General features: G+C 39.5%; 1 protein-coding gene across 1 annotated transcript in view; it reads left to right on the forward strand.

The window, feature by feature from the left end:
* Window positions 1-27743, forward strand: part of LOC132817331 (low-density lipoprotein receptor-related protein 1-like) — a 1680787-nt gene that overhangs the window by 1160362 nt on the left and 492682 nt on the right. Inside the window, exons 34-36 of the mRNA XM_060827740.1 lie at window positions 4621-4761; window positions 9951-10076; window positions 11885-12016. Coding sequence (XP_060683723.1) covers window positions 4621-4761; window positions 9951-10076; window positions 11885-12016 — 399 coding nt within the window. The remainder of the gene's footprint in view (window positions 1-4620; window positions 4762-9950; window positions 10077-11884; window positions 12017-27743) is intronic.

The raw sequence follows: 27743 nt of genomic DNA on the forward strand, positions 1-27743 counted from the left end.
ACTGTGAGCTTTAAGCGGCTATTTAACAACCACATAAATACCTCCATCCCCTTTTGCATCACCGTTAATGGGCTTTGCATGTAAATTATTCCATTGGACACAGATGATTTGCTGGTGGTGGTTAATAGATGAAAATAAATACCATAGGTGATTTGGTGACGGAGAAAAACAAATTCACTTATGTGTGAGAGCACTTCTAGATACCAATAAAAAAAAGTTCAACTCTCCACTGCTGATGTTAATGCAGCTACAAGTGGGTCTACTGACAAACAGTGCCTCCACAAATGGGATTAGAAAGAATATGGGATGCTTTTTAACATTCTGGAGGTCCAGGAGATTTTGCGGACAGAGGGGTAGTTCAATCAAAGGCACTCAGTGCTTGATTAAGGGCAGATGCATAAGGCAGGGGTGTGTACCCCTGGCCTGCTTCTGCACACACTGCCAATCCCCCCCACAGCAGCCCAGACCTACTATGTGGCATTGCCAAGTATAGGAATTTCTGGCCTCCTGTCAGTTCCTGTTAGGAGGGATAGCTGCCATTGGGAATCTGATTCCACGTTAAGGTCTTCAGCTGTCTTCTTAAATGCCCATTGGGCAGAAGATGTGGCCAGCATTCCTTGTGAGTGTCAGCATGAGCATCTCCCTGCTTTTTCAGTCAACATGTGAGACACCCATACAAAGGACAATGCAGAAGCATTCAAAACAGTCTCCAGCCAGAAATTCTGAGTAGACAATCCATCTCAGATCCTCCTGATGTCTGTTGGCATCTCAGATGCTGGTCTTTAGCCAATTTCATTCGCTCAACACGACATCAAGAAACCTAATTGCCTTTGTGAGGTTGCTGCATTTATATGGGGTGGGAGATCATGTTGGAGGAGTGGAAGTAGCTGAAGAAGTAAGTGACCTGTCCATACAAAGGCTCACATAGATATGACAGGGAAGGTGGCTATGTCTCTATGTCTGCAGCACAACAAGATACAGCAGAGGCTGTGCATGGAGAAGGGGTGCTCTGCACAATGCTATCCACCTGCCTGAAGCTGAGGTCATTCATGCTCCTTGATGGTGACTGAGAGCTGTTTGGCAGGCCCTAGCCAATGCAGCCAGCATTCATGCCCATCAGGTACCTGCTGTATCCGATCAAGTTCTTCATCTGAGTTATCTGCAGCAGAACTCGTCTATAACCTTATTCTCTGGTAAAATGTCAAATAACCCTAGCTTTGTCTCTGTGGGTGACATGGCAGCTCAGTAGTTAGCACTGCTTCTTTATCGCACCAGGGACCTGGGTTTGATTCCATCTTCTGGCAACTGTCCGTGTAGTCTCTACACATTCTCACCTTCTCTGTTTGGTTTTCCTCCGGGTGCTCCAGTTACCTGTCACAGTCCAGAGATGTGCAGATTACGTTGATTGGTCATGTTACATTGCCCATCATCTCCCGGGTCAGTAAGTTAGGTGGATTTGCCATAGGAAATGTTGGGTTACAAAAGTGGGTGGGATACTCTTCAGAGGGTAGGACTTGATGGGCTGAATGGCCTGCTTCCACATTGTAGGGATTCGATAATTTGAATGTAACTCACCAGTTCATGTTGATTTACCTCAGTTTATGGGGCTGATGAGCTCTGTTGCCTGGATGGCTGGTGTACAATGCAGAGTGAAATCGATAGCATGGGATCAATTCCCACACTGGTTGAGGTCACTATGAAGAAGTAATCTTCTCAATGTTTCCCTTCACTTGAAGCATAGTGACCTTCAAGTTAAACCACCATGGGATGTCTGTCTCTAATGAGAGAACAACCCTGTGGGCCTCTAGGATTATGGTGACTTTGCCTTTATTCCAATTATACGCTTACCTCCAAGGTACATGCAGGCTAATACAGCTGGCCAATAGCTGAAATGGAAGTTACACATTTCAGATTAAAGCTGCACTGTTTTGTTGGGCTGTTGCGTTTGGAAAAGTGACGTTCTTAGGTATTTGAAAGCAGTAGATCAGAAGGGGCAAATTCAAGTGGGGGAAGAAATCCATAGCAAAATAATCCACAGCCACAGCATTAGCAGCTTGCCTCTTGTGCCACATAGCAAGACAGGGTGAGAAGGCCCACTGTCATTCTCATTGACTCTGGTTGCTGTGGATTCATTCACAATCCATGACCAACAGCCACTGTCTCCACACAGGTGTTCTAGTCACATGCTGGTTCTGGTCTTCCTTCTGTCCTACATGACAGAAACTGAATGCCAGTGGTACTGTGGCATTTTCTTTGTCCAATGTGTATTCTGTAGTTGAATAGCTAGTGCTATGTGGAGGCAGTAAGAGGTGAATGCGTGACTGGCAGCATTGGCTAATGTGTGTGAAGATGAGCGGAAGTATCTGGATGTTAGACTTGAATTCTGATTGCCAAGGAGTTAGTTAGGTGGGTGATAGAAACATCAAACAGCATGAAAGATTGGTTGTGTGGGAAGCAGGAGATGTGTGATGATATACACAGTGATTTGGGGTCAGTCAGCAGGAATTGACATCCTTGCCCATCTGATCCCAGTTCAATTGATGGGTGATCCATGCAGGCTTTCTACAGCAATATAGACAATGAATTTCAATTCTGTGCTGGGAACATAGTTGCCAATTTACTTTCAAATCCCAAATCCAAGCAGTATGCTCTTAGCACATGCAATCAATTTTTAAAGGTCCAGGTTAATTATTGGAAGGAACCAAGCTCCTCTCCCAATTCTGAGCCAACGGAGCCTTAATCAGTGATGGATCAGTGATCCCACTGATCAAGGTGTGAGCTGTTGGTTTGTAAAGGTGAAAGAGAGGGCATTACACCAATATGAAGTTACCCTCAAAGGAAGATGTCAGTTTTTCACGTAGAAAATTTAAAGTGACTGTAATAGCATCAATTCAACTCCAAATTCTCTTGAATTTGATGAAATGTTTCCTCTACTGCACATCTTGTCTGGAGAAGAGGAGATGTTGGAATAGTGGAAATATTTGTAATCCAGAGCTGAAGCTAATGCTCTTACAGCAGCTGCTGGACTTTAAATTTAATGAATAAGTCTGGAATTGAAAGCTGATCTCACTTACTATGACATCAAACTATTGTCAATCACTATAAAAACCCATCTGGTTCATTAATATCCTTGAGGGAACAATTTTGCTCTGACCTAAGTGTGATTCCACACTCATCATAATGCTGTTTAATGTCCTCAGAAATACTCCAAACAAGCCGCTCAGTTCAAAATTAAAGATGGGCACAAATGCTGACATTGCCCACATCTCATAAAAGAATGAATTAAAATAATATCATATGCAGATTTTGTCTTTTGATTCATTGTTGTTCATCTGAAGAATTTGTTTGAATTTGCAATCAATACTGACAATGTCAATAATATCTAGAAGTCTAATATCTTAAAGCATTATCCTTCCACATCATAAATGTGCACATGAATGTGAAACAGTGCAGACTGAAGGAATGAAAGCCTGATTTTGCTGACTGCTGTGAGGGTTGTAAGTGTAATGAATTTGACCCAGTTCCAAGTGGCTTATGTCCACAAAATTCTCTATAATATGACACTAATTATCACTAAATTGGCAATCTCTTTTAGGTACTATAAGAGTAGTTGGGACAGAAAATAGAAATGTCATATTGATGCAGTAGAAGATTATCACTAGGAAGAGCAATGAACTTGATTCCATATATCACACCATACCTGGGTGAGCAGTAGTTAATGGTGACATTGAGTCAAAAGAGTCAAAAGCTTTTTACTCTCATAATCATGAAAGGGGAAGGAAAATCTTAAAGAAAACAAATTGAAAATATCAATTTTTCAAAACTGAAGACAAAGTTTTTTTTTAATTAAGGTAAAGCAAAGAGGTAATTGAGACACCATTTTCCAAGCAACAAGAGAGTAATGTATGAAATTTCCCATTTTGGGAAAAAAAAAGATTTGTCATCAAAATCAAGTTTCCCTTTTCATCAAAGATTTAGGGCATTGCTCAGTTCTGTTATAAATATGATCTACAAATGTGAAATTACAATAAATATAGTACAAAGAAGGAAGTGGCCTTTGTGTTGCCTCAGATTAAAAAAAACAAAGTTCTTCACAATTGATTTAATTCATTCAGAGGTTTAGTTATCTGCTTAAGTGGAAACAACCTCTTTTATTGCAAATACAGTTATTGACCTCTGTATTAAGGTAGGAGAAAGTGAGGACTGCAGATGCTAGAGATCAGAGCTGAAAAATGTGTTACTGGAAAAGCGCAGCAGGTCAGGCAGCATCAAAGGAGCAGGGGAATCGACGTTTCGGGCATAAGCCCTTCTTCAGGAATCACCTCTGTATTAAGGTGTCTTTTGATAGTGATCAATGAAACAAGAAACCTCTAATACCATAGTTGTTGCAACAACCATACAATCTTACTGTAAAATTGTAACTTAATGAGTCAACAAAATCTGTACAAAGAATTGTTTTAGCGTTCATGCTTTAATTGTGTACTATGCATAGAGTGGACACATTTGGAAATTAAAGTTATAAAATAGCTTAATATAAAATGCATTTAGATTGAAAATAAAATTGAAAAGAAAACAAAAATAAAACATTTCTAACAAGGCACATCTTGCTTGTTTTTGAAGGAGACAAGCTATGGTGGGCAGATCAAGCATCTGGATGGATTGGAATCTGCAATAAAGTGGATGGTTCAGAGCCTGTCATCATGCGGAAAAATATTGCAACTGTATTGCATATGAAAGTCTATGGGAAAGAGATGCAGCAAGGTAAGAAAAAAGCCAACAAGACATAAAGGGCAAAGAATGGCTTTGTTTTCATTGGGATTCAGTTGTCCAGTGAATTAATTCAATAAGTGATTGACAAGAAAATTTAGAATGACGGATTACTGCAGATTCTGAAATCTGTATTATAAAAAACAAATGCAGGAGATCAAAGGGGCTCAGACAACATCCTTGGAAAGAGAACAACCTACCATGTTGCATCTTGATGACTTTGTCAGAGTAGAAGTGTGGAGGGGCAGCATTTATGCTCTATTTGGAGGTGGTTGTGGTGGTGGTGGTGGGGGGGTGGGCTGCTGTGTGGAGGTTTTTTTTTTAGATTAGACTTACAGTGTGGAAACAGGCCCTTCGGCCCAACAAGTCCACACCGACCCGCCGAAGCGCAACCCACCCATACCCCTACATTTACCTAACACTACGGGCAATTTAGCTTGGCCAATTCACCTGACCCGCACATCTTTGGACTGTGGGAGGAAACCGGAGCACCCGGAGGAAACCCACGCAGACACGGGGAGAACGTGCAAACTCCACACAGTCAGTCGCCTGAGTCGGGAATTGAACCCGGGTCTACAGGCGCTGTGAAGCAGCAGTGCTAACCACTGTGAGAGTGCTGGTGGAGAAAATATGTTGTTAGTTCAGATTAAGTGAATGGAATGTGAGAATGGCAGAACAATTGTGTGTCTAACTGACCAGACAGTCCACTAGGGTGGAGGGAGGGAAGAGAGGATATGGTGACAGAGAATGTAACAAGTAAAGCCAAGGGAACTAATGGGAGTTGATACAAAATTTGAAGGTTTTGAGCTCAATATTGGGTCCAAAAGGCTGCAAAGTGTCTAGTATGGAGATGGGATGTTGTTCCTCCAGTTTGCACTGTGATTCACTGGAACACTGCAGCATGCGTGGACAGACATGGCATACGAGCAGGATACTTTGTTAAACTGACCAGCTACAGGAAGGCTGATGTTATGCTTGCACACAGACTGGGAGGGGGGGGGGGGGCGGTGTCTGCAAAACTGTCATCCAGTCTACGTTTAGCTTTTCCAATTTAGAATAGGCCACATTGGGTACAGTGAATATAATATAAAAGGTTGAAGGAGGTACAGGTGAAATGCTGCTTCACTTGGAAAGACTGTTTACGTCCTTGGGTGGTGAACAGGGAGGAGGTGAATGGGTAGGTGCTGCACCTTCTGCGGTTACATGGGAAAGTGCAGTGGAAAACAGAGTTGGTATTGATGGTCGTGGAATGCTGCGCCTGAAGTCAACAAAGCATAAACAAGAATTATTTTAAGGTGGTCATGACTGGGCAAAAATAAACCAGTTACTCTATCATCAATAATAGGATATGCTATCAGTAATTCCCCCTATTACTATTCATTTAAAGAGAACAAAGAAAACGTAAAGTCAGCAAAAATAGACTGTTGGTTTACTGTGAACACCAAATCAGTGAAAATTAAACAGATATATCAAAATATGCTGTATATAAACATAAGGAAGAATTTTCAAAAAGGCTCTCATAAATTTTTAAAAAGCAGGACAAATCTACTTTAATTTTTCAAGGATGTAATTCCTGAAGTTGACAAAGAAGGGTATATGGATGTGGTTTACTTGGGCTTTCAGAAGGCTTTTAATACTGTTCTACATAAGAGATTAGCATGAAAAACTAAAGCACATGGAATTGAGGGATATTTACTGACATGCATTGAAAATTGAGTCAGCAGACAGGAAACAAAGTTTAGGAATAAATGGGTATTTTTTTGACTGGCAGCAGTGACTCATGGGGTACCAAAGGCATCAGTGCTAGGACCCCAACTATTTACAGTATATTTTCACAATTTGGATGTGGGAACTAATGTAATACCACCAAGTTGCAAATCACAGAAAGTGGGGTGGAAAGGTGAACTGTGAGGATGATGCAGAAATGATGTCAGTGTGATTTGGTCACATTGAGTAATTGTGCAAATGAATGGAGGATGATGTATAATGTGGATAAATGTGAGATTATCCAATTTGGTAGCAAGCAAAAGGATATAGATTATTATCTGAATGGTGATAGATTGGGAAAAGGGGAGGTACAATGACACCTGGTTAGCCTTGTACGCCAGTTATTGAAGGTAAGCATGCAAGTGCAGCAGGCAGTGAAGAAAGCAACTGTTGGTTTTCAAAGCATGAGGACTCGAGCACAGGAGCAGAGACGTTTTGCTGCAAAAGTACAGACCACATCCAGGTATTGTGTGCCATTTTGGTGTCTGTTTCAAAGGAAGGATGTTCTGGCTATGTTGGCAGTGTAACAATGGTGACTGTTGCCTGACATAGCAGGATTGATATATAGATCAATTAAAATTGTGTTCACTGAGGTTTTGAAGAATGAGTAGAATAAAATAAAACTCCATATAATTCTAACAGGAATAGGCAAGAAGGATGTTCCCAATGTTCTGGGAATCCAGAACCAAGGGTTACAGTCTAAAGGTACATGACAGGCCAAAGGAAAGATTTCTTCACACAGAGAGTCTTGAGCCCATTGAATTTTTTTTGCCACAGAGAATGGTTGAGACCATAACACTGAATTTTTTCAGGAAGGTTAGATATGGTTCTTAGGGCTAAAGAGATCAAAGAGTACAAGGAGAAAATGTGACCAAGGTGTTGGATTGGTTGATCAGTCATGATCATATTGAATGTTGTTGCAGAGTGGAAGGGCTGAATTACTGCTCCTATGCTCTATGTTTCTGTACATCTAAATGTTAACTCATTGAATTTTCATTCCCTCAAAGGTTATTGACATGAAAATTTAACTCTGTTTCTCTCTTCATCTACTGCCTGACATGTTAAGTATTGTTTCAACATTTATCATTGTTAAGTCATGGAGTTTATTTTATCTCAACTTAATAGTTTTAAATATGCTTTGTATTAGAAAGAAGATGAGAAATTAAAAAACCTTTAGAGGAGGAAACATGAATGATTCCTGCTGTGTTCTGTAGTAGGGTCCTAGTATTTGCACATTCTCATTCCATCCAGTCTTGTAGTTAGGTGTTTACCTTCTTTGCAAGCTGAAATTAGGGTTTTTTTTCCTCCATGGTATTTAGAAATGTAAAATAAAGTAAAATTTGAGCAGTCTCAACTAATGCTCCCTAAGAAGTTTTGAGGGATATGGACCTCTAAGGATCAAAAGAGAAATACAATTTATGTGAGAATGTGGAATTTAGGAAACCTGCTCTTTGATTGAATACCAGCAGCCAAAATAATGAAAGCCTTAATGATTTTGGAATAGCCTGATTAATTGCACTAGTTTCAAGGGTTCTAAGGGCCATGTAAAGTCACCATAGTCCTACTGGACCAGAGGGCTACTCTCTCATTAGGAAAAGATGGCTAGTTGCAATTTAACCCGGGGATCACGACACCTTAGGCAAGGGGAAAGATGAAGAAGGAGAACCCTTCATGGTCACCTCAGCCTGTGTGGGAATTGAACTCATACTGTTGGTTACACCCTTCCTGATGAAGGGCCTATGCCGGAAACGTCGATTTCCCTGCTCCTCGGATGCTACCTGACCTGCTGTGCTTTTCCAGCACTGCATTTTCGACTGTTGGTCTCACCCGATATTGCCAATCAGCTCTTCGGCCATTTGAACTAAATAATACACCAAGGGACATGTATATGGGAAACAAAAGTTCATGAACAAGATTATATTGTAGGACATATTATGTTTTGATAAGCATGGGCAGTGAACACAGTTGTGTGAAGGCATTCTAAAAGGGAGCTAAACATGTTCTTGAACGTAGCCAGGACCTCAACATATGGAAGCAACATGGATTATTAGGGATATATCACTCAGCCTCAATGATCTCCTTTTTTTTTGGATTGGAGAGAACTTCACAGTGCTAGCTAGTTCTAAGATTTTTAAGGTATTTTGTAAAATATTCTTCTGGTAGAATTCTGAGCAATTGCAAGGAAATTTGATGAGCTGTTAGGGGATGACTACTATTAGATATCATGGCCTTGGGAAGTGAACAAGTACACTACTCCTCAGCTTTCCTCCAAATTCTCTGATTCCCTCTGCCTTAGTGGGGGAGGTAGAGGGCCTTCTTCCTGCCCAGTGGCTAATACATCTTAGCCTGAAGTGACAAATTGAGGGCTGTTATGCAAGAGATTCAGGACCCTGGAGAAATCCAGCGATAATGTAATGGAGCTGCATGTCATAAAGTATAATTAGTATCCATATTGTGAATTTTGATCAAAAACACTCACCAATTCTAATTTGATTGTGAAAATTTACTCATCCCTTTTTATTCCAGGATCACATAAGTAAAATATTGTGGATGCTAGAAAAATGAAATAAAGACAAAAAATACTGGAACTATTCATGTTCATTCGTTAGAAGAAAAAAAGAGTTCATGATTGAGATTAATGAATCATTCAGGAAGAATCGCATTAGGACCATTTGGACAGAGAGTTACAAAGTTCTAAGATAAATATTTTTGTTATGACCCTGAATGTTGCTTTCAATGGTGAATGCTATTCCTGTCTCCTCACTCAAATTTAGCCATTCACCAACCAGGCAATTGTCTAGTGGTATTATTGGAAAAATATTAACCTAAAAACTCAACTAATATCCTAGTGACCCAGGTTCAAATTCTGTCAAAGCAGATGGTGGAAATTGAATTCTATTTACAACATTTAAAAGGCAGGGTTTAGAGAGATATGGGCCAAATCCTGGGAAATTGAACGGGCCAGATTGGAATGTCTGGTTGGTGTAGACGAGTCAGACCAAAGGGTTTGTTTCCGTGCTGTATGACCATAACTTGCTTGTTCAAATACAGCTGACAAAAGGTAAAGCTTTCCTATCTGTAGAACAATTTATTTCGTGAGGTTAAAAAGACCAACATGCTACAAAAAGATCATTACCATTTTGCTATGATAACACAATGATCATAAATTTTAATGCTAGATAGACTAATGCCATTACTACTGTTTGATGTAATGCTCCATTATTCTAGCAAAATGTGCTTTTCAGAGCTATTTGATGCAGAAAGTTTAGTTCCAATTTCAAAAGAAGTTAGATTATTCATCAATCATATTGACATAGATCACTGTACAGTCAAGAGAAGTCTCATTATTCATGTAGAAGGAAGCTAACTGAAGCATTGGTAGGCTCCTAAACATTGATTTTATATGCCTCATTTAGGTACTAATCTGTGTAGTGTGAACAACGGTGGATGCTCCCAGCTCTGCTTGCCAGTCTCAGAAACAAGGAAAACATGCAAGTGCACTGTGGGATATCAGCTACGCAGTGATAAAATGTCATGTGAGGGTAAGTGTTATTGTCAACTGAAGGAAACAACAGCTTTCCTGTGTGGAGAAAAGTAATTAACTTCTTTTTATCCTGATTCTAGTCAGAGAAGCTCAGCTACCTTTGGTGCTGGTAATCAGGATAGCCATATAGTATCAGCTTCCTGCTGTTGCTCTTTCAGCTCATTTACCTTCACTGAGGTCCTTCTCCATTTGAAACCAGACAAAAAGTGTAATTGGTACCTATTCCCAAAAAATCCAGTAACAAATCCTGTCCACCATGAGGTAAATTGAGGGGTTTACATTCTCATGTGCAGCTGATGTGTAGAGAACAGAATGTTTACCACCTCCGCTTTTATATCTTCACATAACCCTTGGAAGGCACAGTGACAAATGATGTGAGAGGCAGCTTTAAAACAATAAAACACATCACTCATAAAGATTGCTGTGCTTCTTTCTGGATATACATGTGGCTGTGTGTCACAGCAAAAATAAAATTGTAACGACACAGCAGATGGTTAGATGCAGCTATCAGAGGAATACACACACTGTTTACACAGTAATGCCCTCAATTAATTCTAACATGAAATCTTCCCTGATGAAGGAAAAAGATGCATTCAGAACATAGTGCTGATGCAGCTTGCAGAGCATAGCAAGAAGTTGATAATTGCATAAGCTGAGTTGATTCTATAATCCAGGATGAAGTTAAGGTGTATTAATTTCAATAGAGATCTATTTCTAATTTGAAATGCTTCTATTAAAACAGTTAATTTCCTTTGTAGGGTCATGCAAAAAAATATTTTATACTTAAAATTGAAGCAAATATTTTCCAACGGTAATTGGAATTTAGTTTGTTCCAGATCTATTTTGCATAGTTGTTTCCCCCCTTTTATTTGGTCTGGTAGCTTTGATTGCAAAAGCAAATGCCCCGTGTGAATTTTCTGCTCCATCACTGTTGACAATTGAAAATACACTTTAAACAGCTGAATAAAATGTTCTGCAGTTACTATCAAGAATTTCAGATCACACTGCCTTCACTTCAAAGAATGCTATTGAAATTAGTCATTAAAGGCTCAAAAGAATCTAACATTGACAAGAAGAACACACTTTTCCTAAATTATAACTGTAACCAATAGCAATGTTAATAGAATATTGAAAGGAATACATTTGTTAAAATAAATTAGAAATATTTTTTGAGAACCAGTTTTGATAGTTGACAATAAAATTACACTAAGCAGTAAATTTTTATGCCTGGGGCAACTTTTCAACTTTTCACATAGTGTAAAGAGGTTGTACAGACCAGTTGGTCGTCATAGAAGCGGTCTGATTTTCACTTCCAATAAAGAAATTATTCATTTACAGTTCTTCATCCAATATAGTGATAGAAATACTGCTTTAAACTTGTAGTAGAAATTGTGGAAAATGAAGCACATTGCATCAAACAAAAATATTGATGTTAGGAAAGTGAAAGAGCATTGCAAATTAATACTATTTTGAACTATTTCTGCTCTGATATAACTTGACATCAGTCAAAGCCTAGTCAGAAATGTCTACTTTTGTACATGCTTGAAAACAATATTGTCAAATTATAAATTGTGAAATCAATAGCTAATCAAATCTTATTTTCCATTTACTTATTTTCTAAGGGAATAACATAAAGAAAAATGATTTATTTATTCATTCCTGAAGATGGGCTTATGCCCAAAACGTCGATTCTCCTGTTCCTTTGATGCTGCCTGACCTGCTGCGCTTTTCCAGCAACACATTTTTAAGCTCTGATCTCCAGCATCTGCAATCCTCACTCTCCTACATGATTTATTTATTGTCTAGGTTTTGAATCTTTCCTGATGTATTCTCTTCATGAAGAAATCAGAGGAATATCACTTGAACCCAATGATAAATCAGATGCCTTGCTGCCAATTTCCGGTACATCGCTTACTGTAGGAATAGACTTCCATGCAGGTTTGTATCATTTTTTGGCAATTTTGTTCATATTTGAAGGATTAATGAATGCATGTTCATTGGAGCAAGATTTAATTTTATTTGTCACAATTAAATTACAGGCTGAAGTATCAGCTATCTTTAAGAGGGAACATATTTTTTATTAACCTATTTGCTAGCATAAAACTTTCCCATGAATCTTTGGTTTGGCTTTTGTTATATTTTTCAAATTGACTCAGATAAACCCTTATGTGATTGCTACATGTGACCATAATTAATTAATAAGTGTTTGACTGATGTATTGACTGCAAATTGTAATGAGTATTAATGTACGCTAGATTACACCTTTTCCTTATCTGAACATGGGTCAAAATCTTTGGCTGACCTTGAAGTAAAGAAGGGCATTTAAGTTTTAAAGATTGACTTTTCATTTTGAATACATAACACTCCTGTTAATACTGTTACTTTAATCTGCCGATAAATTAGCCTCATACTTATCTCAAAATGACCAAATAAAACTTAACAAACATCAGCCATGAAGGCAACCAGTCTTTATTTGACTCTGCAATGTAATAAACACAGTAAATGAGGCATATCAAGAATTCCTAAATAGGAAGTCAAAAATGTCATGCATACAGATATTTCATGGTAAACAATATGACAAGAATCTAACACAACAATGATCAAAGTTGTGAAGTGTCATGTTTCTGCAACAGCCACCTCAGTCTCAGTTAGGACATAAGCCATCTGTACTGCCTGGCTGGAACCCTGATTCCAAAAGGGATTGAAAATGGGCAGAAGAATGAAGCTAAATGAATCAGTCTTTGAGAGAACCTGTGCCAGCATGATGGCTGAAATATTCATTTCTCTGATGCCGCCACAGAAGTGAGCTTAATAACTGTGTTTTGGGTGCATAATTCTTCTCCCAGAGTAACATTCCCAGTACTTAAAATGAGTAAATGGGCAAAATTCATACTTTGTTGGGGGTTGCTGTTTAAGGGAAGATGTGTTGGATAGGCTAGAGGTTATTAAGGTGGTAAATCCCCAGGACCAGATGGTATCTATCCCAGGTTGCTGAGGGAGGCAAGAGAGGAAATAGCTGGGGCCCTGACAGATAACTTTGTGGCATCTTTAAATACAGGTGAGGTGCTGGAGGACTGGAAGATTGCTCATATTGTCCCCCTGTACAAGAAAGGTAGTAGGGATATTCCAGGTAACTACAGACCAGTGAGCCTGATGTTGGTGGTGGGAAAGTTGCTGGAGAGGGTACTGAGGGATAGGATCTATTTATACTTAGAAAAGAATGGGCTTATCAGTGAAAGCCAGCATGGTTTTGTGCAGGAGAGATCATGTCTTACCAACTTAATAGAGTTCTTCGAGGAAGTGACCAAGTTGATAGATGAAGGAAGGGCTGTTGATGTCATATACATGGACTTTAGTAAGGTGTTTGATAAGGTTCCCCATGGTAGACTAATGGAGAAAGTGAAGTCACATGGTATGCAGGGTGTTCTAGCTAGGTGGATAAAGAACTGGTTGAGCAACAGGAGACAGAGAGTAGTGGTTGAAGGGAGTTTCTCGAAATGGAGAAAGGTGACTAGTGGTGTTCCACAGGGGTCAGTGTTGGCACCACTGCTGTTTGTAATATACATAAATGTTCTGGAAGAGGGCACTGTTGGAATGATTAAGTTTGCAGATGACATGAAGATTGGTGGAGTAGCAGAAAGCATAAGGGATTGTCAAAGAATACAGGAGAATATAGATAGTCTGAAGAGTTGGGCGGATAAAGTGACAGATGGATTTCAATCCACACAAATATGAGGTGATGCATTTAGGCAAGACTAATTCTAGATCGAATTATACAATGAACGGAAGAGCCTTGGGAAAAGTATGATGGGCAGAGGTCTTGGAATGCAGGTTGCTGCACAGGTGGATAGAGTGGTCAAGAAGGCATATAGTATGTTTGCCTTCATTGGTCGGGGTATTGAGTATAAGAGCTGGCAAGTCATGTTAAAATTGTATAAAACATTGGTTCGGCCGCGTTTAGAATACTGTGTACAGTTCTGGTCGCCACATTACCAAAAGGATGTGAAGGTTTACGAGGATGTTGCCTGGACTGGAAGGTGCTAGCTTTGAAGAGGGGTTGAGTAGGTTCGGTTTATTATCATTAGAAAAAAAAGAGATTGAGGAGAGACTAGATTGAGATTTATAAAAGCATGAAGGATATAGACAGGGTGGATAGAGAGAAACTTTTTCCCAGGGTGATGGATTCAATAACAAAAGATTACACTTTGAAGGTAAGAGGTGAAAAGTTTAAGGGGCATACACATGGCACATACCCTATTCCACCCATTCCCCATGAATCCCAACTTCAGAGATCCACCCTGCCTTGAGCTACAGATACCGTACTCCTGGGTCCTCTGCGTTTCAGGATACCCTACCAGCAGCAAGCAAAGTCCTCCTCCAAGGCATTGCCAAGTGCAAAGCCCTTCTAAGATCAGTAGACTTAAAGCACCAGCTCTGTTTTCTCTCCACTGTTGCTGCCAAGCCTGCTGAGTTTCTCTTAGCAATTTCTGTTTGATGCACATTAAACCATAAGACAAAGGAACAGTTTTGCCCTTCAAGCCTACTTTCCCAAACAAGAGGATCATGATGTTTATCTGACACTCCTCACGTCAATTTTCCTGCCTTTTCTCCATTATCTTGGATTCCCCTTCTAATCAAGAATCTATCTATCTCAGACTTAAATGGACAACCAGGATCATATTGAACAGCCAAATGGACTACCCTTGCACCTTTTTTCTCTGTTTCTATGAATGCCCCCACAGCTCTTTGTGGCAAGGAGTTCCAAAGACTCTCAACCCTCTATCAGAAGAAATTCTTCCTCATCTCAACTTTTATCAAAGTTACTCAAATAAAACACCAAGGTTCATTTATTTTGCCTTCTACTATAAAAGGATATACATGATGTATGTACTGGTGATATATTGGAGCACTCAAAAATGTATTCACTGGAAACATTTCTTCGCGGTATAACATTTTTACACATCAGACAAGAAGCTATTCATGAATGAACCAACATTTGATGTCTCTGATCTTATTCCTATCTTATGCAACACTTGGTAATTTCCATCTGTTTTCTGCATTGATTTGCAAGTGTAGTCGCTCATTCTATACTTGATAGTAACTAATTTTTCAATACACCTTGTGTGAACAAGCAACAAAGACAAAGACTTTGGTATGTTAAATGTTCAAATCTTCCTAAGTAATTAAAATTTTCGATCTAAGATTTTAATTGCAGTAATCTTATTGAGCTTTCTTTGCAACCATATAAAAGAACAAATATTCAAAAGCACAGTGTTTAAGCATGATGAAGAATCAAAGTTAATTCCAGAAGCCATCTTGAAGTCTGCAACTGGCTTAAATTAACCTTTTGCCACTTACTTAGAAGAGCCTTTGTAGTTTAGATAATCATAACTGTGAATCCTGATTAGGAACACAAAAATTGAACACAGATCCCCTCACTTAATTCTTTTGAAGTTCAGGATTAGTAGCAGGTGGCTTGAGCTCAAAACTTTTCTACCTTTAACATTTAAGTAGCTAAATCCAGTTCAAATGTATTTGTAAATTTCTCACCTGAAGAAATGTCATCTGTAATCAATGCATTACAAATGCATCTGGTACTGTGCACGGCAGGAGAAGTTAAGATCACTTTTCAAGCACTTCAGGTGAGGTTTAAGTTATTTAGTTAGATTAACTATAGCTGGACCGCTTCAAAGCTCCTATGAAATTCTTTCTTTGGTGAATAATTAGAACCACGTGTCTTTTACAAATCTTTCTTATTTAATAGGACTAAATGGAGAAAGTTGTATGTGATAAAGTCTTCAAACTCATGTAACAGAAATGTTTTTTACCCATTGGCTGCTGGAGTACTTTTCCATAGACCTTGACTGTGACAGAGATATTTTGAGAATGCAGGCTATATAATAATGGACAAAAGTTGTAAAAGAACAGAGCATACTTTTAAGATCCCTCTGGCTGGAAACCAGTGGAATTTCAATCAGTTCTCAAAAGGTTACGATTCCAGAGGGATTATCCCTAAAATGGTCATACCCCTTGGTGAGGAGGGATGAATTGGTTCCCCTTCTTAATTTAATCGACTTTCACTTGGTTACTTTAAGGTTAATTTAAAATGACCCCTTCCCTCTTGGATGCCTTTTCCCAATCCAAATATACTTATGTTTTAAAGGGAGCCATATGAGCCTGTCTTTCTTTAGTCAGAGAACTGGTGAGTTTATAAGTTTCTAAATGCAGGAAAAGACAATAGTGTTCTGCACAAACAAATTAGAAATGTGACAAAATGTGACATTGTGGCAATTAATTTGGGTGATACCAGTAATACTGATATTGAAGCAGTTGGTTTGGAGATTTCTAGCTCTGTGAATTAGATGAAAACCTTTTGTCCTGTTTCCTTTTTAATGGTGATTCACGGGCTTGTCTGGCTTCCAGCACTCTGAATGAGAGTTGTTCTTCACTTTGAACACAGAACTGACTAATGGCTAGTCACAAACTGTTATACTCACAGCACACTAATCCACACAATCCAAGAGATTGCAGTGGGTTTTCAGGCCTTTTTTTCCTGCGTTCCAGGAAGAGTATAATGTCAATATTGTCTGAGGTTTGGAATAGAATCCATAAAAGTTGGTTTTATCTTAAGAGGGGTAGTCAGCTCCTCATTTTCTCTGCAGCCACAAGAGATCAAGTCCAGTTTGTTCTGAATTATATTTCTCCTTTTGAAAGATGGCAGACTGAAGTTTCTTGACAGCTTCTCAGCTGTTAATTTAAATGACTCCCATCAGCATTTTGTGAGATAGTCATTGGATTTACATCTGTGGTCACCTCTTGGCTGCATGTCCTCTTTAAAATAAAACACATGTTGTAATTGAAGGTTTAATATATCTGTAAATTATCCAGTCCCAACAATATAAACCATATGGACCCCTTCTCTGTTTCAAACTTGTCTGTGGGCTATTGTACTTCCAGCTCGAATTGAAGGTTGCTAGGGTGAAGAGGGGTGGGAGGGAATTAAAATGGAGCATTGATTCCATATTCTTCTTTGACTCTTACTGATGATCCATATTTCAACTGTAAATATGTGGTTAAGGTACCAGTTGGCAGGCAAGAGACTCATAGATTAACACATAATGACATCAAATGGGATCTGGATTGTATTTTGACCCAGACTAAGAGGGGAAGCTGTTTTCATGAGGCCTTCATAGATAAGTAAAATGATTTCCACAAGGAATTCTCAATCTCCCCTATACTTCCTTCCTCTTCCATTCCATGAAACCCTCCTCACTCCAGTAAATTACTTACTGAATGGAAAGCCATCCTTTATTGCCAAGTGTGATCTCCTCGCTGCTTGAGGTGTTACTTCCCCTATCGACCAACTGCCACTTTGTGCAAGTTTAACAGATGAGGCCCCTGTTTTCTGACAAACAAGCAGATTACTTGTACTCAAATCATTTTGGAAGCATTTTCCCTTTTCACAGATGGTTAATATTACTGGCCGGAAAATTGCTGTGATGTTTCTCAAGCATACAGTATTTGGCATATTTAATAATTTCAAGGTTCATCTGTGGAGAAGGTTACAGAACATAATCAAATCCTTTAATTTTACAGTTTCCAGCTATTGTAGAGTAACAAGCTTATCCAACTTTCCTGTAGATTTGCACACCCTTGAAAAGAAACCTTTCTGACAATGACTAAAACAGCAATTTTGATTTTACATAGGTGAATGAAAAGACACAGTTATAGAATTTTAATGTTGAAAGCAAATGGCGTGTAATTGGCTGATGGATGTAATAAATCAGATACCTATTGATATATCTAGGTCTGAACCATTTTGCATTCTGAACAATCTTACAGCTGCGCTGATATGCCTGGTTTGGGATTAAGAATTGACAGACACTTGCAGCAAAGTCCAATTATCCCTTTGTGTAGGAAAGAATGAGCCAAGTTCATCTTTTGTCCAACTGATGCAAGTGTAAGGAAAGCTAAATGTGCATTAAGCAGAGACACTTTCATCATATTTTTTTAATTTTCAACATTTATAGTAGGTCCTTGCTGTTAGTCTTGCAAATAATTTTTGGCATTTTGCATGAAAGAATTTGCCATAAGACTGCATGGGAACTAAAATAACCAATGGTACCTGAAGAAAGGACTTTTGTAATATATAGAAGTTAAAAGACAATCGCAAGAATGGTTGAATCCTGTAGAAATTCACAATTTAAAATGAGTGATTGAAGTTGACCTAAGATGCATAAATATAGAATTTTATTGTTGAAGCAATCAAGCATGGAAGATAGTGTGTTCAAGACCTCAGCAGGATTTTCTGAGCAAGGCTTCCAAAACCTGTCACCATTTGTTTTTGCAGGCTCTGGCATACTGAGCTGGCAATGAATTAGGTGATCTGGAGGCCTTGGATCCATAGGGAAACAATTGAATAAATGTGACATCTGCTGAAACAATTTTTACAGCCAACCTTAACCATAGGGATGCCACTGCTAGTGGAGGTCAAAGTAACCTATGCCGTCAACCTTTCCAGTTCACCTCATTACAAGCCAGCATTGGGATCAATAATAGCATTAGTCAACATGCTGCGTTCATACATGTAGTAAACAGATGGCTGACACATTAGTCATCTCTTTCTCTGCTAAATAGCAGCAGCATGGCTTGACTTCTCAATGTTACTATGCTGTTCCAGTCCTGTGCCCAAAATATAGCAGTCATGATGGAGTTGCATAATAATCTTCCAGGCAGTAGCTTCCTCTCAAGCCCCTAGCTACTAACAAAGTGTTGTGAATAACTTGGTTCTGTCTGTACAAACTTACCAAATACAACTTCCAGATCGATATTCTGATACTTATAAACTAATGGAAATGAATTGAGGATGCAATGAGATTTTGTTTTACTTTTGATTTTTCTTCAAATCTTTCCTGCAGAAAGAGGATATGGATTAGAAAACTGGCTGCATGGCTCAAATCTAGCTTTGAAAGACACTGTATAAAATGTGAGTTATTGTATGATGAGCTATGTGGGAACTGCAGCGAATGCTTAAATGGCACATGTATTTATGTGGGAATAAGTGAGAAGAAGATAAGGTTTTAGCCTGTATTCTCTTGATGTTTCTCTGTGGAAGGGAATTTAGGGTAGCCCCCACCAAGAGAATCTAATGCTTATACTTTTGAAACACTTATTTAATTCAAATTAACTTTGATTTCCCATCTTGTCATGCATGAAAATAGTAGTTCATACTATAAGTTAGCTGAAAATGTGTTGCCGGAAAAGCGCAGCGGATCAGGCAGCATCCAAGGAGCAGGAGAATCGACGTTTCTGGCATAAGCCCTTCTTCAGGAATGAGGAAAGTGTGTCCAGCACGCTAAGATAAAAGGTAGTGAGGAGAGGTCAGGAAGAAGCCGGAGTGGGATGGGGGCAGAGGGGTCAGGAAGAATCCCACCCCTCCTGATCTCTCCGCCCCCACCCCACTCTGGCCTATCACCCTCACCTTGACCTCCTTCCACCTATCGCATCTCCAATGCCCCTCCCCAAAGACCCTCCTCCCTACCTTTTATCTTAGCCTGCTGGACTCACTTTCCTCATTCCTGAAAAAGGGCTTATGCCTGAAACGTCGATTCTCCTGCTCCTTGGATGCTGCCTGACCTGCTGCGCTTTTCCGGCAACACATTTTCAGCTCTGATCTCCAGCATCTGCAGTCCTCACTTTCTCCCCATACTATAAGTTAGAGGAGTATGTGCATAGAGCAACCTATACCTGACCTTTATCTCTCATTTGTGAAAGCGACAATACGTCATGCAAAAAGGTTGTGTAACAAAGGGTCTGTATAGGAAGACCTAAGAGATGTGACTATCCAACGATTGCCAAGGTGCAGTGGAATAGTGCTGGAAATTAGTTATGTACTATCAATGCTAAAAAATCTGTACAGTTACATAAAAATCGGAGTGAAGAATAAACTGAAACACGTTAGTGTGCAACAGTTTATATTTTCATATAATATTTTTACTCATAAATTGTTTAAGGTTTTGAATCTCAATCCATTCTGTAAACAAGAACCTTTCAGAATTAACTTCAGTTCTCTCACACATTTGTTTTACCTGTGTTAACTTGATTAAATAAATTTAACAATGAAATTTAAAGGTAATTGTTAGGTTAACGTTAAGCCATCGTGTTTTAACTTCAAATATAGATAAAATTCTGTTATAATTGCATGTATTCTCGTAAAAGCAATGGGGATCAATAATTTAGCCTATAGGACCAACCAGGTGATAGGATTGGATTACATCAACTTAAGCTAACTTGTATGAAAGTGTTTGATCATGAAATTAATTCTCAGAGAACAATATGTTTATACATGCCTGTGCTAAGGGGTTTGGAAAATGATTAGTCTTATTTTCCTTGCTGCTGTATGTCAAAGTAAATTACCAGCTAAATGAAAAAAACTTCTTCTGTTCATAAATTAATCTCTGTCCAAAGGCAGGCATGTCTCATCAGCATAAACTCATTGTAGAAAAAGGTTCATTGCATCAACTAAAAATAAGCAATCAGTATTGATGGCAAACAACTATTTTTATATTGTTATAAGTACTATTTTAGTCAATATAAAGAAACTGTCAGAAATAAATAACTATGCATCCATTTAGTTATATATTGTGTCACACAAGTAAATAACTTACAGAATTTACATATTTCATGCCTAGTTATTGTCATCTCTCCAGGAATAGATTGACAAATGAAGCATTAATAACATGAAGCCTTTATTCACGACTTGAAATACAATACTAATGGCAAAGGGAAATCAAGGAACTTATCTCTGTTGTATAAAAGATTGGAAAAGCAGAATGTAATTTTCCTTACTTCAGTTAGTTTTATCGAAAGGCAAGGACTGATTAGGGATAGTCAGCATGGCTTTGTGCATGGGAAATCATGTCTCACAAACTTGATTGAGTATTTTGAAGAAGTAACAAAGAGGATTGATGAGGGCAGAGCAGTAGATCTGATCTATATGGACTTCAGTAAGGCGTTCAACAAGGTTCCCCATGGGAGACTGATTAGTAAGGTTAGATCTCATGGAATACAGGGAGAACTAGCCATTTGGATACAGAACTGGCTCAAAGGTAGAAGACAGAGGGTAGTGGTGGAGGGTTGTTTTTCAGACTGGAGGCCTGTGACCAGTGGAGTGCCACAAGAATCGGTGCTGGGTCCACTACTTTTTGTAATTTACACAAATGATTTAGATGCGAGCATAAGAGGTACAGTGAGTAAGTTTGCAGATGACACCAAAATTGGAGGTGCAGTGGACAGCGAGGACGATTACCTCAGATTACAACAGGATCTTGACCAGATGGACCAATGGGCTGAGAAGTGCCAGATGGAGTTTAATTCAGATAAATGTGAGGTGCTTCATTTTGGGAAAGCAAATCTTAGCAGGACTTATACACTTAATGGTAAGATCCTGGGGAGTGTTGCTGAACAAAGAGACCTTGGAGTGCAGGTTCATAGCTCTTTGAAAGTGGAGTCGCAGGTAGATAGGATAGTGAAGAAGGTGTTTGGTATGCTTCCCTTTATTGGTCAGAGTATTGATTACAGGAGTTGGGAGGTCATGTTGCGGCTGTGCAGGACATTGGTTAGGCCACTGTTGGAATATTGCATGCAATTCTGGTCTCCTTCCTATCGGAAAGATTTGAAACTTGAAAGGGTTCAGAAAAGGTTTACAAGGATGTTGCCAGGGTTGGAGGATTTGAGCTATAGAGAGAGAGAGGCTGAACAGGCTGGGACTGTTTTCCCTGGAGTGTTGGAGGCTGAGGGGTGACCTTGTAGAGGTCTACAAAATTATGAGGGGCATGGATTGGGTAAATAGGCAAAGTCTTTTCCCTGGGGTGGGTGAGTCCAGAACTAGAAGGCATAGGTTTACGGTGAGAGGGGAAAGATATAAAAGAGACCTAAGAGGCAACTTTTTCACACAGAGAGTGGTATGGATATGAAATGAGCTGCCAGAAGAAGTGGTGGATGCTGGTACAATTGCAACATTTTAGAGGCATTTGGATGGGTATATGAAGAGGAAGGGTTTGGAGGGATATGGGCCAGGTGCTGGCATGTGGGACTAGATTTGGTTGGAATATCTGGTCGGCATGGACAGGTTGGACCGAAAGGTCTGTACATCTCTATGACTCTATGACTTTATGACTTATAAAACTGGGTTCTGTGGCCCAGTGACATCTTATATTCTGCTTTGTTTCTACCTAGATACAAATGAAATCTAACTGTTCCCTTTCTTTTCTTTAATTTGTCTGCTTTCAGAAACAGTGACATTATAACTGTGTATAACTTATAGTTTCCTGTTGCGCTGATCAGATTTGGCTTGTCCAATGTGGTACACATATAGAATAAGAGAATTGAGAGGTACATAGTGTGCATTATGCAATGAGCCAAGGGGACCATAATTCTATTCTATAGAAGTGAAATACAAAACATTGCAGAATAAAAGGGTAATAACACTAAAGAAATGCCTTGAGAGTTATCAAAATGTCAAAGTATGTTCTCCTTGATTAAGATAAGAGACAATGCTCAGTCTGCGAGAGCTGAATAAAACAGGAAAAAAAAATGTTTAAATATACTTTTGAAAAATACTCTGAGCATAAAAGGGAACTTTCATCAGTTGATGTATCCATTCCATGATACAACTAAGTAAGTTGTGATAATTTATTGAGAAATTGGTATTGGCCAAATTAGATTAGAGAAATTAATGGGTGGTTCATAGACCAGTGCGATGGAAGTTACAGTCAGTTTTGTGGACATGGAACCTGTCCTGAGGAAAGTAGGGCCTCTAGCATTGGAAATGATATATACTGACTGTGCTGGGACTGACGATCTAGTGAACCACGTCATTCAGGGAGAAGGTAAGGTTGTAAACTATAAAGTAGAAGGAAGGAATCAAGTTTTGGAGAGTATGACAAATCAAAGAGTAGAAGAAAGGCAACAAAGAAAGGTATTAATACAGAAAATGATAAACAGATCATGGCAGGAAAGCATGGACAGTATTAATGTAAAACTAAATTAACAGATAGGGCTGAACATCACAAAAATAAGACAAGGTAAACTAAAGGCTCTGTGTCTGAATCATAGCACATTTCAAATGAAACAGATGAACTGATATGAAAAATAGAAATAAATCCATACAATCTGATAGCCAATACAGAGATATTGCTTCATGATGGCATTGATTGAGGTTTAGGACAAGTATTAAAGCGTACATGATTTTTCACCAGGAAAGAAAGTTCAGAAAAGGTGGAACGATGGCTAAGTTAATTAATATTAGAACTAGCACAATGGCGGGGGAGGTTGGCAGGGTGGTGACCTAAATTCAGGAAACAAGGACATACAGGGATTTCTTTTTTCTGGATGTGTCCACTGGGTCTTTGTCAATGGTGGCAACTCTAGAGAGCATTATATCAAAGTTTGGTAATGTTTCAACAAACGTGACAGTGATGGCACAGCCAACTGCTCCACAGTATTTGCATGGTGGTGGCTGAAATAACACTTTGGTCTTCAGACTCTGATTTGGAAACCAGGGTTCTTGGGAGCATTTGCCATGGTCTGGATATTTCCCTTGTAAGAAATCAGAATACCATAATCTGTGCGTAGACCTCTCAGATTACCAGCTCTGTAACTTTGGTGGAGATTTTTAGTCTTGGGAGATAGAAAAGAACATTCTACTGAGGCCATCAACAGAGGCACCCACTGTCCTTGGATTGTCTTTGTCAAATTGAGCAGTTGTCTGAGAAAGAAAGCCTGTTTCCTCAATTCTATGAAATAGATTATAAAGATAATCAACTCAACTAAACATGACAAAGTCCCTGGTGCTGACAGCATTGCAGTAGAGATTTGGAAGTGGAATAGGAATGGTTTTGTTAAATAATTTACAGTCATCTTCAAAAAATATCTGGAGTGAAAGAAAGTCCTGAAGTAGTCAGCATCTGAAAAGGAAAAGAATCCAAAAATGTATTTATCGACCACTAATCAATAAGCCCTTTCCAACCTTAAGGAAAACTTCTTACAGGGATTCGACTAAACAGTCTAAAAGTCCATCATAAAGAAGGTGTTCTTCTGCAATCCCAGTGTAATTTTAAGGTTAATCATGTGACAGAGAGCCAATACAATTTTTTTCACACCAAGCCTGACAAAAGAGAACAACATCATGATCTCTATCTGTTGTTCATAGACCTAACTGAAGCCTTTGACAATATAAGATTACTTGCTTTATGGTGCGTACTTTCTAGACTAGAATATCTAAATAAATTTGACAAATCTCTGCACTTACTGAATGTGGCATGAGTTCTGGTGAAATGTCCAATGGTTGTCACATAAGCAATTTTACAGGACTCATGGGTCCCCAACCTTTCAATCTCGTCTTTGTTACTATGCTTAAGGAAACCTCCAGAAGAAGTGGTGAAGGCTAGTACAATTGCAACATTTAAAAGGCATCTGGATAGGTATATAAGTAGGAAGTGTTTGGAGGGATATGGGCCAGGTCTGGCAGATGTGACTAGATTGGGTGGGATATCTGGTCGGCATGGGCAAGTTGGACCAAAGGGTCTGTTCCGTGCTGCACATCTCTATGACTGTAAATTCCAAAGCTGAATTAGTAGATAGTGGCAGTGTTTCTTTATTTCATCTTTAATATTCCAGGCACTCTCCTTAGTTATGATGCAAAATTGATATTTTGGATCTGAGAGAACACAAGATTTACCTACTGAGTGATAATAGTGTTAACCTTCACCAGAATCGTAGCATCCCTACAGTGTGGAAACAGACCTTTTGGCCAAACAAGTTCACATCAACCCTCTGAAGATTATCCCACCCAAACCCATTTCCCTGCCCTATTACTCTGCATTTACCCCTGACTAATGCACCTAACCTACACGTCCCTGAACACTATGGGCAATTTCACACGGCCAATTCACTTGTATATCTTTGGATGGTGGGAGGAAACTGGAGCATTGGGAGGAAACTCACGCAGACATGGGGAGAATGTGCAAACTCCACACAGACAGTCGCCTGAGGCTAGAGTCAAACCTGAGTCCCTGGCGCTGTGAGACAGCAGTGCTAACCACTGGGCCACCGTGCCACCCCAATAAACAGGATAAAATCCAATAATGTAATGATGTTCTTAGGACTACATGAGAATTTTCAAAATTTTATACTGAGTAGTTTTAGAGTCATAAAATAAATATGATATAGGTGGTGGGTCATTCGGCCATCAAGTATTTATGGCTCTCTGTAGACCAATGCACTTAATTCCATCTCATTGCTGAATACCCATAGCTCTGCATGTTTATTTCCCCCAAGTATCTATTCAATTTTCTTTTAAAATTGTGAATTGGTTGCACCTACACCACAAGTTCAGCACCAGTTGTAACTCCTCAGTTACTGAAGCAGTCCATGTTCAAATGCAACAAGACCTGGACAATATTGCAGACTTGGGACTGACAAGCACAGTAGCTCACTGGCTGGCAATGCTGTCTCACAGAGCAAGGGTCCTGGGTTTGATTCCAGCCTCAAGTGACTCTTTGCGTGGAGTTTGCATATTCTCGCTGTGTCTGCATGGGTTTTCTCTGGGTGCTCCAGTTTCCTCCCACTGTCTAAAGAAGTGCAGGTTAGGTGAATTGGCTGTGCAAAATTGCCCACAGCATTTGGGGTGGCACGGTGGCACAGTGGTTAGCACTGCTGTCTCACAGCACCTGAGACCCGGGTTCAATTCCCGACTCAGGCGACTGACTGTGTGGAGTTTGCACGTTCTCCCCATGTCTGTGTGGGTTTCCTCCCACAGTCCAAAGATGTGCGGGTTAGGTGAATTGGCCGTGCTAAATTGCCCGTAGTGTTAGGTAAGGGATAAATGCAGGGGTATGGGTGGGTTGCGCTTTGGCGGGTCGGTGTGGACTTGTTGGGCCGAAGGGCCTGTTTCCACACTGTAAGTAATCTAATCTAATCTAAAAAGCATTTAGGGTTCTTTAGGTTAGGAACATTAGTCAGGGCTAAATGTAGAGCAATAGGATATGAGTTCGGATGGGTTACTCTTTGGAGGGTTGTTGTGGATTTGCTGGGGCAAATGGCCTCTTTCCACACAGTAGGATTTCTATTCTAAGTGGCAAGTAACGTTCATGCAACACAATTGCCAGGAAATGATCGTATCTATTGTGAGACAATCTAACCACCACTTCTTGACATTTAATGGTGTTACCATCTCTGAATTCCCCACTATCTACATCCTGAAGTTTGCCAGCAACTCAACTGGATTTACTGCAGTGGTGACAACAGCAGGTAACTTACTTGTTGATGGCCAAAAGCCTATCCACTATTTATGAGGCACAGGTCAGGAAGGAATACTCCCTACTTTGTCTATGTGAATGCAGCTCCAACAGCATTCAAGAAGCTTGACACTGTCCAGAACAAAGCAGTCTACTTCATTGACACCACAACCACAAGCAGGCAAGAATTCTACCACTGAACCACCAATGTAACACAGTTTAACTCCCCCTTCCACTCTGCCAAGGACATGTAAGACTTGGGCCTCCTGCACCACCAAATCTTAACCACCCATCCCCTAGAGAAAGAATGCCTCATATTATGCCTTGGACCCTCCAACAACATGTGATCAATGTGGATTTCACCAGTTTCCTCATTTCCCCTCCCCACACCTTATTCCACTCCCATTTATCTCTCATCCCCCTTGAGTCACAAGCCTCATTCCTGATGAAGGTCTTATGTTCGAAACATTGATTTTCCTGCTCCTCGGATACTGCCTGATCGACTGTGCTTTTCCAGAGCCACACTCTTCAACCACAACCACAAGCATCAACTTCCTCCACTACTGACAGCAGCATTGTGTACCTCCTGTAAGGTGTACTGCAGAAATCTGTCAAAGATCGTTTGATCGCACCTTCCAAACCTAAAACCACTTCCAACAAGAAGGGCAAGGGCAACAGATATATGGAAACACCACCAATTGCAAGTTCCTCTCCAAACCACTCATCACCCTGACTTGGGAATATATTGGTGTTCCTTCACTATCACTGAGTCAAAATCCTGGAATTCCCTCCCTCAGTGCATTGTTCGTCTCCCTACAGCACGCAGACTGCAAGAATCTGGCTTACCATCATGTTCTCATGGGCAACCAAGAATGGACAATAAATGCTGGCCAGCCATTGTCATCCTTGTACCATGAGTGAATAAAATAAAGGACACAGTTGACAAATAATAAAGGCAAGAAATCACTTTGAGAGTGGTGTATAGAATATCCGCAACAGTAGTCTGCAGTTGACTGACATTGATCTCTACCCCCAGGGCTGAATTAAAAGTAGATGGGAAGGTAATCGGCTTTCTAGCTGTAGCCTTTGCACCGGTAAAGGCACCTCCACCTCTCTGCTCAATCCTAGCGGGTGTGAAAAAGGAAGGTGTGTTTAATTCAATGCAGCATTTTCCAACTAGCCTGACATGCTGGGTCTTATTCCAGCAATTTCCATCCATATTTTAATAAAGAAGCAATTATTTACCTTAGGAGTAAGACATTTTATAATATGTCAGACAGGAATTATGGTTAGTTTAAAGTAATTACATTATTATTAATATAAATACATCTTCAAATTAATGCAACAAAATTAAAATCATAAGCATT

The sequence above is a fragment of the Hemiscyllium ocellatum genome, chromosome 7 (genome assembly GCF_020745735.1).
Source record: "Hemiscyllium ocellatum isolate sHemOce1 chromosome 7, sHemOce1.pat.X.cur, whole genome shotgun sequence".
Taxonomy (NCBI): Eukaryota; Metazoa; Chordata; class Chondrichthyes; order Orectolobiformes; family Hemiscylliidae; genus Hemiscyllium; species Hemiscyllium ocellatum.